The sequence below is a fragment of the Durio zibethinus genome, chromosome 2 (genome assembly GCF_047325235.1).
Source record: "Durio zibethinus cultivar Kanyao isolate XHJ-2024 chromosome 2, ASM4732523v1, whole genome shotgun sequence".
NCBI lineage: Eukaryota > Viridiplantae > Streptophyta > Magnoliopsida > Malvales > Malvaceae > Durio > Durio zibethinus.
In genome coordinates this window covers 29227551-29244489 of record NC_143163.1, presented here as the reverse complement: position 1 = coordinate 29244489, position 16939 = coordinate 29227551, and the positions used below count along the sequence as shown (strand labels likewise).

The window sequence follows — 16939 nt, the reverse complement described above, 5'->3', positions numbered from 1 at the left end:
AGGTCTTTTAAACTTGTTAATACGACTTATATTGGTGAAGGATCTAAATTGATTGCACCACATTTGTTAGTAGCTATTAAAATAGTTGTGAAACAAATGGTCGAAAAAGGTTGGCATCCTAGGATGGGTTAGGAAAAGAGTAGCAAGGAATCTAAAAACCACAACAACAAAATTGACAATAAAGAAAAATTCAATCTAGGGTACAAACTCGCGAAGATGGATAGGAAGATAATATTAGAAGATAAGAAAGAGAAAAGAATGGCTAACCCTAGGGGACATAAGCCAAAATCATAAATAATGATTATCCTTTATCTCTATAACACCTTCTAATAAAGATGATGTATTTATCTTGACTCGTTCAAAGTTGATAATCAAAATGTTAGGCTAAAGGAAACTTTTCTAAGTTTACCATCCAAGTGGTCGAGGAAGAGGCAATTAGCAATTAGGATAGAGAATTTCTCATGTATCCAACTCTGCCAACTTTAAAATCAAAGAATTAGAAAATCATAAAGCTGCTTATTGTTCTTGAATCTTTCCAAAAGTAATATAGTAAATAAAATTCATATGCTTTTGTCCAAAAGTACTAGGATATTTTTATGTATAGGCCATTCATTTTCATTTCAATAAAAGATCAATGTGATGCATTTTTATTTTTATTTTATTTTTTTATTCTCTTTTCCATACATCTTGCCAATATTTTTCTCCTTTTCACTTACTCTTAGGTTTTCAAATAATAAATATATGATAATCATGACAGTAATCCGAGGTTTGACTTTGAAAATCCAATCTATATTGATGAACTTGATAATGAAGAAGATTTAGATGATAACACTTTACCTTTTGAACTAGTGAAACTAATGGAACAAGAACAGAAACCAATTAAACCATATCAAGAAGCTATAGAGTTAGTGAATTTAAGAGATGTTAAGAATAAAAAATAAGTTAAAATGGACATGTCATTAGCTCTAGATGACAGGTAAAGGTTAAAAGAATTGCTCCATGAATACGTGAACATTATTTGCATGGTCTTACCAAGACATGCTGAGAATTAACTCTAAAATAGTATAGCACAAATTGCTTTTAAAGCTAGAGTGTAGGTTGGTGCAATAGAAGTTAAGACATATAAAATCTGAGATGTTTTTAAAGATTAAAAAAGAAGTGAAAAAGTAGTTCGAGGCTTTTCAAGATATAATCAGATCAAGATGACTAGAGATAACATGGAAAAAATCACTTTTTAACTATGTGGAGCACATTTTGCTATAAGGTAATATCTTTCAAGTTGAAAAATGCTGGTGTTACTTACCAAAGAGTAATGGTAGCTTTTCTTTTATGGCATGATGCATAAAAAAATAAAAATGCATATGGATGATATGATTGTAAAATCTCGTAAAGGACAAGATCATGTTGCCAACCTTAGAATATTGATTGAAAGGTTGAAAAAGTTTTAACTTAAGTTGAATATATCAAAATGCACATTTGAAGCTAAATCTAGAAAGTTATTGGGTTTTATAGTCAATGAAAAAGGAATAGAAATAGATCTTGATAAGATATAGGCTTCAAAATCTATCTCCTTCACGCACGCCAAAAGAGATGCTTAGTTTCTTAAAGGGATTAAATTATATCTCTTAATTCATTTCTCAACTCCCCCTTAAATTTGATTTTATCTTCTCATTTCTTCGTAAGCATAACTTTAGCAAATGGGATGATGAATTTCAAAAAGCTTTTGACAAGGTTCAAGAATATTTGTCAAATTCATCTATGTTGGTACCACCTATTCTAAGAAAATTATCGATTTTGTACCTAATAGTAAATGAAAGCTTGATGGGATATGTGTTAGGCCAAAAGGATGAAATAAGTAAGAAAGAGTGAGGTATTTACTATTCAAGCATAAAATTCACTGATTATAAGTAAAAGTAGTCCTCATTAGAAAAGATGTATTGTGCTTTAGCTTGGATGACTCATAGGTTTAAGTAATATATATTGTACTATAGCGCATGGCTTATAGCAAAGTTAGAGTCTCTCAAATATATTTTTGAGAAATCTTCATTATTTAGAAAAATTACTTAATGGCAGGTAATATTTTTTGAATACAAGATTGTATATGTGACTCAAAAAGAATTAAAGGGAGTTTGGTAGTTAAATTTCTTACAGAATGAATTGTTGATCATTATGAGCTAATAAAGCTTGATTTCTAGGATGAGGATTTAATGTTTGTTTTCCAAGTTGATGAAGAAAGACCTACCAAGAAGTTTTGAAAAATGTACTTTGATAGAGTTGTAAATGCTTTAGGGTATGGAATTAAGGTAATCCTGATATCCCAAGAAAAGAATTATGTCTTTATTACAGCAAGATTAAACTTTAATTACACCAATAATGTGACTAAATATGAAGCTTGTGTTATGAGTTTACAAGCTACAATTGAAAGAAAAATTAGAGTGTTAGAGGTTTATGGAGACTTAACCTTGGTCATCTACTAGCTAAAAGGAAAGTGGGAAACTAAAAATTCAAAGCTGATTAAATATTGTAAGTATATCATTGATTTGATCAAATAGTTTGAAAAGGTCCACTTTGAATGCCTTAGCTACCTTAGCTATAATGATAAAAGTGGATGCAAATATCGAGATTTAGCTTATTAAACTTGATGTGAAAGATTCTCCACAACATTGATCGAATGTCAAAGAAAAAACTAAAGAAAAGTCTTGGCATCATGACATCTTATAGCTTATTAGAAACTAATAGTACCCAAACCATGCAATAAAAAAAGATTAAAAAAATATTAAAAGAATGGCTATGGGATTCTTCTTTGATAGAAATATCTTATATAAAAGGAGTTGAGATCTAGTTCTCTTGAGGTGTATAAATGCAACTGAAACACGAAAAACACTTGAAGAAGTGCATGACAAGATTTGTAAAGCTCATGCAAATGGCCATATAATAGTTAGACAAATTACAAAAGTAGGGTATTATTGGTTAAAATGGTAAGTGATTGCTTCTATTATACTAGAAAGTACCACAAGTACTTGATTTATGTAGATAAAATGCATACCCATTTTAATGTTTTATATGTTAGAGCACCCCTACGACCATTCTCAATATGAAGCATGGATGTCAGCAGACTTATCACCCCAAAAGCTTTAAATGGACATATGTTCATTTTTGTGATGATTGCTTATTTTACAAAATAGGTTGAAGTTGCATTATACGTTAATATGACTTAACTAGTGGTATGTAAGCTCATTAAAAAAAAAGTGATATACAGATACTAGCTTTCAAAGAGGATTATTTCAGACAATGCCCAAAATTTGAATAGCAACATGGTAAATGAGGTATAAAATCAGTCCAAAATCAAGTATTACAATTTTGCACCCTATCGCTTAAAGATGAATGAAGCAATAAAGGCTACAAGCAAGAAAATCAAGAGGATTTTAGAGAAGATGACTAATACTTATAAGGATTGGCATGAAAAGTTACCTTTTGCTTTGAATGCTTATAAAATCTTAGTTCTCACTTTAATTGGTGCTATCTCTTTCTCACTAGTTTATGGAATAGAAGCTGTCTTGCTTATGGAAATTAAGAATCTTTCTTTAAGAGTTTTAATAGAGGTTGAATTAGAAAAAGTGAGGTCGATCTGAAATCATTATGAGTAATTAAATTTCATTAAAAAAAATAGATTAATAGCACTTTGCGTGGTCAGTGTACCAAAAAAGATTGATGCAAGCACATAATAAAAAAATTCATCCTCGCTATTTTCATTAGAAAGAGTTGGTTTTGAAAGGATTCTCCTAAATTAGCATGACAATAAAAGTAAACGGGCACCTAATTGGGAAGGTCCATATATGGTTGAAAGAGTTTTTTCACGAAGAGCCTTAATCTTGGCAGAAATGGATAGAGAGGATATGCCTAACCTGATAAATTCAAATGCTTTGAAAAAATATTTTGCTTAAAAAATAAAAAAAGGACAAAAAAAAGAAAAAAAAAAGAAAGGTTCAAATCAAAAACCTGAAAAGGGCAATTTGGGTCGAGAAAGGATATCTAAGTTGAAAACCTAAAAATGTAGCTTAAAAAGGCACACATCATTCAAAAATTCTCATAGAAGGGCAAGCATGATTTAAAGAGCCCAAGTGGATCAAAAATTTTAATTGGATGGGTTTTTAATAAAAACTTTAGGTTATTTTGATTTATAATCATCTGATTATTTGATTGGGCACCTATGGCCCACTTAAGCTAATCTTTGTAACCTATTCTCACTGATTGCTTGGCTAGAAAATTTATTCCTTCAATAAAAGATATTTCTTTCTTTATGTCAATGCTTACCTTTTTTATCATTTCCCTTTTTATTATATTGCTTACCTTTTTCTTTCACTTTCCACCATGCTTTGAAGAAATGTGTGATTGCATTACATTTATTATTACATTGGAATGATAATGAATGAAAAAAAATAATAATATGAAAGTTTCCTACATTACTTTAGAATGCTAAAAGTGACAGAGTTAAGTGAAATGAGAACAACAGAAACCTAGTAGGATGTTTATACTTGAGATATCAATTTTTGTTGAAACTAAAAGATGAGGTTGATTCATTTGTCAATTATGATTTGCTCAAAAGTTGAAAGATTGAAGACCAAATTAAAGATAAGAAAAGAAAATGGATTAAGAACATTTTCACCATAATCAAATAAGCATGGCATTCCATAGCATTTAGTGCATGCATTTAAGGAAGTTTATTTTTGTGGGAAAACTTTTCAAGGTTTCGATTATTAATTGATTGAAATTTTCAACAATGAAATGGTAATTTTTTTCGACTCAGTCCATGTCATTTTTAAAATTCATTGAAACCCATGTCATTTTTCTTTGGCTTAATCCAAATTGTCTTTTTTCAAACTTTGGTTCAAGCCAAGTCGTTTCATGATTCGAACATTGGCTCAAACCAAATCGTTTTATTTCCAAACTTTAGCTTAGTTCATATTATTTATTATCAGATTTAGGCTTAGTCCAAGTCATTTCATTCTTACACTTCGATTCAATCTAAGGCATTTAATTTTAAGATTTCGATTCAATCTAGGTCGTTCTATTTTTAGATTTTTGCTCGAACCAAATCATTTTATTTTCAAACTTTAACTTAGTTCAAGTTGTTTATTCTCAGACTCAGGCTTAGTCAAGGTTATTACATTTAAAACTTTGGTTCAAATTAGGTCATTTAATTTTCATATTTCGGTTCAATCTAGGTCATTCTATTTTCAGATTTCAACGTAGACCAAGTCATTTTTATTTTTAAATTTTAGCTTAGTTCGAATTGTTTATTCTCAAACGTAAGCTTAGTCCAAGTCATTTTTTTTTACAGACTCAAACTCAATCCATGTCAAATTATTTTTAGATTTTAACTCGAAAAAAAAAGATGTTTTTATTAATAAGTCATACACAGACATAATGGATGTCTACGCCTTTACACAATTTTTTTTTTATAGAAAGTATGCAAAGAGAACTAACTGTAGACCCACATTTTGGTCCAATCAGAATTAAGCCCATTTCTTTTGCTTTTATGTTTTAGATAAAATCAAATATATGATAGAAAAATAAAAAATTCAAAACAAAAAATTAAATTTTGGTTTGGATAAAACTCTAAGATCATGAAAGTTTTAAATTTTGAAGTCATTTAGATAAGAAAATTTTTCCTTTTGAAATCTTTTTTTTGTTTAAAGTCAAAACTCAGATGAATAAGATAGGATTCTTATTAAATTTTAATTTTTGAATCTCAAGCTAACTTTGAGCCTAATCTTTACCATGTTAATTCCTATATAAATGTCAACAATCACACAAAATAGGGGAGAGAGAAAGAATAATCAAAGCCAGTGGAGGTTGGCAGTAAAAAAATTCAATTCTTGTTGGAATTTTGTTTTTTTTAAGTCTTAAAATGTATTTTGATTTAATTGGAGGGAAATAGAATGTTAAGTAGTTTTGAGGGATTGAATTTTGTCACAAGGGATTTTTCTACAAATTTTTGGAAATTTTCTAAGACAATTCCCAATTTTTGGTTGAACTTTCCTCAAAGATTCAATTTTTTTGGTGAAATTCTAACAACATCCCCAGAATCTGAAGACTTATTCCAGTTTTTGGTGAATATTCCAATGATTGAACCTAGGTTCTAGCCAAATTCCGGTGAGAATCCAAAAATATGATGAACTTGTTAATTAACTTTAAAGATTATGGTGATCAAAATCTAAGAAAGTAAAAAAAAGGAGAGAGAATTCTAGAGGAGAGAGAAAAAATAGAAAGAGGAAGGAAAAAATTTGAAAGAAAAAAAAAAAGCTTGGCTTTTATACAAAGAAAAAATGGCATCGTTTTGGAGTTAAAAAGGCTAACAGGATCCATGCATTTTATCGAGACATGACCCAACCCGTACTGTACGACCCAATAGGCCACAATCTTAATGAAGCCAAAGCTGAGCTGCTTTCATAACTGAGCCCATCAGTTAAGTCGAACATTGTTTCTAAAGCCATTACCAAGTTGAAGTGAGCCGCCACCCTTTGGTAGTTTTTTCTATTTATTTACTTAATTAATTTATTTAAATTTTATTCTTTCATTTTATAAAATGAATTTTTGTTAAAAATATTTTTTAAAAACAAATCCATGAATTCTACTAAATTATTGGAGAATCTTCATGGATTAAAAATAATTTTAAAATTATGAATTCTATCAAAGTATTGCAAAATTCATTAGAAAATTTAATAAAAAATATATTTTTAATCCTATCAAACTATTGGAGAATTTAAATCTTAAATTAAATCTTACCAAACTATTAGAAGATTTAATGATTTTTATAAAAGAAATAAATTAATAAATAAAATTTTCAGTCCTATCAAACTATTGGAATATTTAAATCTCAAAGTAAAATCTTACCAAACTATTGGAAAATTTAATAATTTTTCTTAAGACAAATTCATAAAAAAAATTTCAAATAAAAATCCTACCAAACTATTAGGGGATGTGCCTCGAAATAAAATCCTATCAAATTATTAAAGGATTTTATTAACTTAAAAAAATAAATTCCTTAAAAAACATTAATGAATTTGATGATGAAGTCTCTTTAAAGTGGGACTCTAGTCTTTATGAATACTTTTGATGTAAGAAAATTTTCTTAAATTGTTACTAAACTATTAAAGTAATTTTAAGATTAATTTTTAATATTAAATTTATTCAATAAAATTACAAAAATACTTTAAGACTTGGATAACATGAATTCAATTAGTACCAGCCTTTAAATAGGTATTGTAAGGGTATTATAACTTTTCTCACACATAATCATATTTCCAAACCTAGTTATAGTTTTGTAAACTAGAATCTATCTTTTCAAATATATCTAAATCAAGCTTGGGATTGCTGTTTAAAAAGGGACAAATTCAATTAGGTAGTCAATCACACCTAAATAAAAAAATTGATGGTGGCTTCTCTTGTTGTGTTAGCAATAGGTTTATAGACTTATATGCTATGACAAAAGGATATAAAGATAGCCTTCCTTAATAGAGAACTAAATGAGAGATCTACATCTAATAATCGGAAGGTTATGTGGTTCAAGGACAAGGACAAGAAAATAAGGTAGGTAGGCTCAACAAATCTCTTTATAGCCTTAAACAAGCACTTAGGCAATGATATAAGAAGTTTAATGAAGAAATTAAAATGTTTGGGTTAAAGAGCAGAAAGGTTGAAAGTTGTGTCTTTACTAAAGTCACATATGAGTTTAAAGTCTTGATTACTCTTTATGTTGATGACTTACTCATCTTTGGTACTAGTATAAATTGCATAAATGTGACTGTAATACTTAACGTAAACTTTTGATATAAAAGATTTAGATCAAGTTGATGTAATCTTAGGTGCTAAGGTTTATAAGTTATGTGATGTGATCAAGTTGATGTGATCTTAGGTGCTAAGGTTTATAAAATTTATACCAAAATGGTAAATTTATTGATAGAACCAAAAGACCAATCATTTTGTATTGTGATAACAAAGCTACCATTTACAACACTAAGAATGAAATATTGTCTAACAATAATAAGCATATTGTTATGAGATACAATCATGTGAGAAGTGTTGTAAAGAAAAGGAAGGTTAATATAGAATATATATATATATATATCTTCCTATTAATTAAATGATATAAGACCCACTAACTAAACCTTTATCATGCACTAAGATTGCAAATAGTATGAAAGATATAGGACTGTTACCAATTACTAAGAGAAAATCTTGATTAATTCCTCTTCTATCTTAGTATTGCCACTTAAGAAATTAATCTTTTCAAAGAAAAAGATAACTTCTTTATGGGGGAAATATTATGTATGAGAGTTAAGGGTTTTAAATCTTAAATTATCAAAGGAATTCCTATATGAGATATATAAAATTCCCAATAAATCGTTCTTGGAATAGTAAGGGTGAATTATAAAGATATTCGATTATAAAGTCCCATATCTAAACACATTGATAGTCTACAATAATTTGGTTAGACATAAGTCCATAAATCATTCTTGGAATAGTAAGGGTGAATTATAAAGATATTGATTATAAAGTCTCATATCTAAACACATTGATAGTCCACAATAATTTGGTTAGACATAAGTCCAAAATGTTTTTGGCCAATAGGTCCATAATTGACTTATAACTCACTTGAGTAAAGTGTTAACTAAAAAAAGAAGTTGTGGAACACTTTGGATAAGTCTTTTTATGCAAGTAAAACGTAAAAGGCTGCTTCTTACAAATTTTTGATTTAATCCTAGAGTACTTGTTACCATAGGATAAAACAAAGGTCCATTAATATGCTGCCTTTGGTGGAACTCATAAACTAGTGTAAGGTCTAAATATTTTCCTTGTGTCTCATATTCAATCTAATGATTCAAGCCTTGGGCCACCTTTAGACATAACCAAAATTACATTTTTCTTTAGGTTTGCAAAAGCATTTGCATTCTTTGATAATAAATGGGGTGTTGTTGTATATATTACCAAAAAACATTTATTTCTTAAAGCAAAAGATTGTTAGTCTTGAATTGATCCTTATTTTGAAATAATAAATATTAAGCTCAATAAGCTTGATTAAGATTTTGAAAAAGATATATTTAGTATATGTTCTTAAGTCTTATTATTTTTTGTACTAAATAAACAATATGTTTTTCAAAGTTTAAACAAACCTTCTTTATGTTTTTGTATTTCACAAACCAAAATTATCTTTAAAAGATTATTTATTTGAGCTTAAATTAAAGTCTAATTTTTATTTTTAAAGTGAACTTATTCATCTTAGACTCAATACAATTTTGATAATATTGGTTTTGAGAAATTGATTAACTTAAGAAAATTGTTTTGCATGAACAAAGTTTTATAATATTAAACTTGTTTGATTTTTCGGTATTAATTTACAAAGTTTTAATATTTGAATTTTATATGGTTGGAAAGCTCTTTGAGTCTACTTTCTAATGGATTAAACAAAATCGAAATCCAAATTTTTTAAGAAAAAATTTTTAATTTTTACTAGAGACTATGCAGTTATCTAAAAGCTGCACAATTTGGTAGTTTTGAAAATTCACTATAATTTTATACAATGAATTAGATAATGCATTTTGTATGAATAGAAAGCCCCTTAAGTCTAGTTTCTAAATATTCAAATGGTTCTTGATTTGGAGTTATATAACTTAAGATTGCAATAGGCAATCAACTATCCTAAAGAGCAATCAACTGTCCAATAAGGTTTGAGTTTCTTTTTCAGAAAAATACCTATAACAATCAACTGTGCTCATCAAGTAATCAGCTAATCACCTTGGAAAATAAAAAAAATAAGTCTATTATAAGTGCTCATTCATTCCAAAAAGGTGTATTACTTCATTTAAATGGTATCTATTCGTGAAAAGCTGTTTAAGACATCCTTTGGAGCTTATAAATACTTCATTAAACACTGTTTTTCTAACAACTTTTCATTCTTTAAAATTCATAATTCATATTTCTCATCTTGCACTTTTTTATGGTTCATGGTTCAAGTGTGTTTAAGAAAAATTAAAATGCAATAAAATTCTTCTTCAAGATAAGTATTGTATCCTGAATATAACGTCTCCAAGAATCTATTTGCACCATAACTAGAAGATTATTATTCTTAAGATAACTTTTTGAAAATGCCTTGCCTATAAATTTTTTTTCTTCTCTATGTCTAAATTTCTTGTTTGTTGACATAACTACACCCAAATACCACAATATATAAGATATATAAAAGCTATTCCGTATTGTTTATTATTGGTAAACTTTGGCAATGTAAATAAAATTGATTGGATTGGAAAAGAAAACGTTGGTGTATTAGCCCTTGCTTTGCTTGACATGTTTCAACCATGTGGTTTACTCTGCCTTGCTTTGTACTTCTTTGCTTTACAGGTGTTTAAGGTTCCTCTAGATTGCTTTATAGGTGTTTAAGAAAACAAAAAGAGGTTTTAAAGGTCTAAACTATCTCTGATGGCATAGAGCCATAGCCCAATTTGTTATCTTCTTTAATGGCATTTCTAAGGGGCTTCTGATTCTGCCAAGGAATCGATGAAACAAACTGTCTCAACTATGCTAGGGATTTTCACATCTTATTAGTTTTTTTGTTTTAGTCTCCCTTTTGAAACCTTCTCTACATCACCTCATTTTCTCTTCTATCACCATAGGGTAAAATTTTTCTATTTCAACCTCAAAAAAGTAAATTTTTTTATAATTTATTATTTTTATAATAAAAAATATTATTTTTTTCTTTAGGTATACGTTATGGAACACGAACTATAGGGTTTTGTTAATGAAGAATCTAGAAAGAGTGGTGTTAGCAAAGAAGTTGGCGAATGAGACAGAGAAAGATGTTAGGCGATGACAAAAGAAGTGGTTAAGGAAAAGAGGAATTTGAAGAGTTGGATAAGATAAAGTTGATGTTTTTCGGGGATTTGTAACCTGAGGCTTTAAAGCATATTGAGAAATCTGTTGGCTAAGTTTCTTTTTATTTTCTTTTTTAGATTTTAAATTTCATTTGCTTGTCGAGAAATGATAGGAAAATAGAATAAAATATATGAAATGAAATGAATCTATATGTTTTTAACCTAATCTACAATTTGTTTACAGTTAATCAAAGCTTTGTTTTCATTTTTTGTTTCTTTTCTTGTGTTTTCTCTTTAACCAAACAAAGCCTGTTTTAGGTGTATATATTCAATGATGGAGGTTATCGAGTAGTTATGGGAATTCACATGGATCTGATGCTGCAACATTCAATGTTTTTATGCATTATTTTAAACTTTGATTTTTTGTATTGTAGTTGCTATTATTGTTTTAACAGAAACTATTGATTTTATACTAACCATATAGTATTTAGAATGGTTTGTTTGTATCATCCCCTAATTAATGTCCAATTTTGTTTTAATAAAGAAAGTTTTAAGATGAATGTTATGTTGGTTGTGGTAATTCTATTCCATTTTAACTTCTATTTAATGGATTCTATTATTCTATAGCAGGTTGATGTAATGTCATATATTGATGATACTTTGAAAAGTAATAAGGGAATTTCTTGGTTTCGAAAAAAGAAGATAAAAGGGAATGGAAATGTTTCATACTGGTAAGTGTTTACATTGTTCTAGATTTTGTAAAATCTATTGTGTGATTGGTGCTGACAAATTATGTGTTTTTCATTATAGGTATGATGGAAATATGGTCTTTGGTTATAGATTTAATAGGGAATTAAATAGGATTGAGCCTTAAACAAAAGACAAAGAGTAAAACATGTTTAGCATTACCAATTGTCTGTTATCACTGGGAACACTTATAGTGGATTTCATGGAATTCTATGGAGGAGTTGTGGTAAGTTCACATTTCACAATATTTGTTTATTGTCTCAATGAGAAATGTTAAGTCAATTTGTTTTCTTACTATAATGGTAGGATAAACTCTTGGCTAGCAAGATTGCAGCTGAAGTTGCTATTGGCAAGACTATAAATAATGATGTCATTCCTATTGCATAGAAATTTCAAAAGGTAAGGTTAACAAGTCCTTTTTTTATCTTTTGGTAAAATCTTATTGTAACAGACTGTTCATATGCTTTTGTTTTATTTGTTACATCCCTTGGTAACCTCTCTAACTTTATTGTCTTATATAGAAGAAAGAAAGGGCACTAAAATAGTAAAAAAGGCAAGAAATGCTCCTGAATGGCTTGAGAAGGTCTTGTGGTACTAGGATTACCCGTTCTTGTCACAATCGTAAGCTCATCGCTTACACATTTGGTATGATGGAAACTTCTCTCCTACAATTGTTATAATCCAATGATTTGTCATAATTGGTCCATTTTTTCAACTTTTAACTATAAACATGTGTAAGTGGTTCTATCTTTGTTTGTTTAAATGCTTCATTATAGCATGTACACTAGAAAAGTCAAGTCAATAACTTCCCTTAATGTTGAATGATTGGAAATGATGAAAGTTTTAACATGTGTTTAGTTATAGTTGTTTTAAGTTGAATTTATGTTCTACTAATGTTTTAAAAGGAAAAACAAAAGCTTTAGTTCCCATCCTCTATAAACTTAAGACTTAGGTTGGTCAACCAGATGCAATCAAATCTTGCTATTGATCTACTCTAATTTTGCTCCAAATTGGTTCATTAATGTTAGTTTATCTACTGTAGCTTTTTTAATTAAATTCATATTGGTTGGCTTATGATGGGTTTATACAGATGAATATAACTATGCTATTGATAAAGCTATAGAACTAACAAAGTAATATTTGTTTAACCTAATTATATTGATTACTTATCATCATCCTTTTAACTATCTTTATTGATTTAATCATTTACAATTCAGAGATGTACTTTTTTGGAATGTGCATAAATATCCTTCAATATGGATTACTTGTAAAGGCAAGTAGGATATTGATAGTTTTTAGGATGAGGCCTGGTCGTGATTCAAGGTGTAAGAAAACTAAGGTTCATCAAACATGTACTAAGTTGAAAAATGTTTGTCAATTCTGCCTTCTAGATCTTAAATATGAATTGCTAGTTCAAGTTCTAAATACTGCTCTTAGTATAAATTCTAGTGATGCCATTCCAAAAAGTGATGTGAATAGAAAGTATTTTGCCAAGGAGTATGACCACAGAGTATATATCTTCATGCTCAATGGCTATCTTTTAGTATCATTTTATGAAGAAAGTGAAGCTGTTTAAAGTGTCATCTTATATAAAGATTTTTCAAGTAACTTCCTGCTGAACTATTTACTTTATAGAATGCAATCCATTTAGTTATCATTGCAATAGCTTGAGTATGTAACATTGACATTGCTAACTTAGTGTAAAGATTCTTTGCATTTCTATCATGCATTATGAGAGATTTCCACATTGTGAAAGCTGAAATTTTTATGTTCTTATATTCATGTCAGTCAAACCTACATAAGTGCATATTTACATTTTTCTTCAATTGACATGTGGATTAAATAGTTTTTCATTGATGATGTAATTTTAGCCTATAGGCATTTCAAGTTGCATTAGCTTTATCTCTCTTTCTTTTCCTCTTAGTAACCAGCAATTAATTGGTGTTGAAAGTTTGAGTTTGGAATCTTTCACTGCTTTTGCATTTGGATTTTTGGTATTTTCAGTTATAACTTACTATCACCCGTTGATGAAAATAAATTATTATGACGTTTATGATCATATGTTACAACTTTCCTTTTCAGGGGTTTGTTCATTTATAGCTACCGTTTATAGGCATAGAATTTTAAAAGAAACTGTAAGATACGGTAATGAACATTGGAGTTGTTTAGGGTTATTGCTTATTTTGTAATTACTGTTCCATATTCAATAAATCTCTCATGTTCACCTTCTCCTTGTCATAGCTTTTCTTTTCTATATATGGATACGTTAAAACTCCATTGATGAGGGAATCTTTAAGCAGAAATTAACTTTTTATTAACAATGTGAATGAGATGGGGCTTTTGTTGGTTTTCAGTGTGCCTATTTTATTTGTTTTATATGGCTATGGTCTCTTATTTTCTTTTGTGTTTTTCTCTCGTGCTTAGTTAAGTAAATTTGTGGTTTGCAAGCTAGAGCTAATTTAGATTATGAATCCTCATACGGCAATTAGAGAAAAAAAAACAATGTTGGGTTTTGAAATTTACAAGTGTTGCCCCTGTTTTTTTTCAAATTTCTAATTAACCATTGCAATTTCTTGAAAGGAAATTTACTGGTTGATTTTGTATTAAAATTTATTATTTTGTAAACTTTAAATTTAACTCTTATCATTTTAATAATTTTTTTTTCATATAAAAAATAATTTATATTCATAATTTAAACAAGCTCATAACAGAACGCGAGCCTACTAATTAGTGAAATGATTATGTTACTCAAATAAAAAAGTTTTCCTTTTAACCTAGATGCATACGTACAATTGATTGTTGAGTGGATCAATCGATAGTTATGCAAAATTCAGTTATTTGATTTTAATTGTTTACATACAATTACATGCACATTTGAATTCGACGCATAAAGACGCAAATGTGCAATGGGCAAGGATAACCAAGATTAGACAAATAAAAACTGTCGGTGTCGGACATGAGTTTTGCATTTGCATGAAGATTCCAATTGTTGATTTCTGATCATGTTTGGGAGGCACATCCATGTGTTATTCCATAGATAACTCCATCCTCTTGTCTATTGCCCTGGCTTTAGACAATCATGTCCTTATGTCTTTGTTAAAGAAATTTTCTTCAAATTTGAGGCATTTCAACAATAATACCCTATATGCAAGGATATAATCTTGGCTCCCATTGTTTTAATTTCTATGGTGACATAGACCCGACCTCGCGAGCCATATAATTAAATGTTAGCCATATCAATTATCAACCTTGTGTCTCCACCGATTAGACAACTTGAAAACTCTTTCAATATTTTATTGAAAATCCTTGAAACTGTTCTCCGAATTAGTGAAAAAAAAAATGAAATTCCCGGGACATTCTTGGTTTGGATCAGATCCGATCATTCAAGCTAAAGGTTAATTATATTTAAGGTTTTTCACTAAATGATTAGACGGTGACCGCCAAATTCTTATCTTAATTTATTCTGGCATTGTAATAAAGTTTGGATTAGACAGTGAAATCCAAACAATTTTAAGAAAAAGGTGTCTCTCAATCGTCGAGGTTCCATTAATTGCTAAAGTAAAAGTTTCATTGGAAACCCACCTACAGGAGATCCTTTTCTTGCCTTTCGGTGCTTACATTCAGCATCTTTCATTCCTTTTATTCTATTCTTTTATTTTCTTTTCTTTTCTTTCTGTTGAACTTAGAACAATGGAATCAATTGTTTCTCTGCCTTAATCTGCATAATTGATGACCCAATGTTGGTAGATGCTCTTTGCTGCATAGACAGAAAAGAAAAAGCTAAAAGCCTGCGATTGCTGACTTTATATCTCCTATTCTCTCTCTCTCTCTCTCTCTCTCTCTCTCTCTCTCTCTTTTACTTTGAGACCAAAATCCATATCTACTGCTACATTTAATAACATAGTCTTGTGTTAGCTGAGGTTTTTGAAACTTCCGCCCGCTCTGTGGGAAGGGAAAGTTGAGCTAAAACATGATTCTAAGGTTCAGGTAACAGTAATATTGACTATGGCAATTGAAGTTTTCTCAGAGATTTCAAGCGCAGGAATCAGCCCAAGAATCTCGTTTTCTCACGATCTCAGCCAAAAAGATGATGTAGACTCCATTGAAGTACACCATCATCAGAGATTGGACACATCACTCTTGGATACCAGTTCGGATTTCGATTTCTGCTTTGGCAATAGTTTTGTCCAAGAATTGCCCTCAGCTGATGAGCTCTTTTTAAATGGCAAGATTCTACCAATTGAAATCAAGAAAAAACCTGTTGCTGCAAAACAAGTTCATGGTCAATCTCAGCTTGTTCCTTCTCCTCCCCAGCAGACAACAACTGACAACACAGGGAAGAAAAGATTGAAAGAATTTTTATCCATGAGTATTGATGCAGATGACAAGCCTGCATCCAAATATTTCTGGCAGTTCAAGAGAAGCAGTAGCCTCAATTGTGAAAGTACTCGAAGAAAAAGCCTAATCCGCTCACTTCAGTTTCTTTCACGCAGCAATTCAACAGGTTCAGCTCCAAATCCAAAACCAACAATGCTTTCAAAAGAAACCCAGAAGCAGCGTTTGCGGAAGCAGCCATCTTTGTCAAGAAAATCATCAGTGTCAAGTTCTTCTGGTACTGCATTTTACACTTATAGCAATTCTACACAAAAGCCTCCATTAAAGAAGAATTGTGCAGCATATGGAAATGGAGTTGGCGTCAGCCCTGTTTTGAATCTTCCACATCCATTAATTTCCAATGCAACTGTGAGTTTTTTTGGGTTTGGTTCACTCTTCTGTAAAGGTAAGGTTAAAAAGAAGAAAAGATGAAAATTTCAGTCCCTTGTTACTTCTTAGTTCCTAAGACTAAAACTTTCAAGTACAGTTGGGTTTCAGCTGCCAATGAATTAGCGTGTGATTAGCATATCTGTAAATTAAAAGAAGAAAATTTAGTAAAGAAAAGAGAATTAGATGTTATCAAAGTACATGGGGTATCTGATTTAGATACCGGATTAAGATAGAGAAGTGAAATGAATCTCTTAATCACACTCATAAATAAATAGAAAATCTCACTGCATTGAGAATATAAGTTTTATCGCAAGAGACAAGAAAAGATAACTTTAACACTAAAGATACAGAATTTACCATCCTAAAAATAAAGAGTTCAGCAAGCTCACCATCTCAAGAAAATCTATCGAAGAGAATATAGATCTTTTAAAAAAACAAGAAAACACAAGTTCTGTTTCACTCCAAATGCAGTATGCTCATTTACATTGCATGAGTAGGTAATTATAGTTAAGCTCGAAACATCTTTCCAATGACAGGAAAAGCCAAGTAAAAAAATA

At 29.7% G+C, this 16939-nt stretch overlaps 1 protein-coding gene across 1 annotated transcript; it reads left to right on the top strand.

The window, feature by feature from the left end:
- Positions 1–15098: 15098 nt before the first annotated feature.
- LOC111317381 (uncharacterized) lies at positions 15099–16608 on the top strand. Its single transcript, XM_022919812.2, has one exon. It carries the CDS (start codon positions 15624–15626, stop codon positions 16422–16424), a length of 801 nt encoding a protein of 266 aa, XP_022775547.2. The 5' UTR covers positions 15099–15623; the 3' UTR covers positions 16425–16608.
- The last annotated feature ends 331 nt before the right edge of the window (positions 16609–16939 follow it).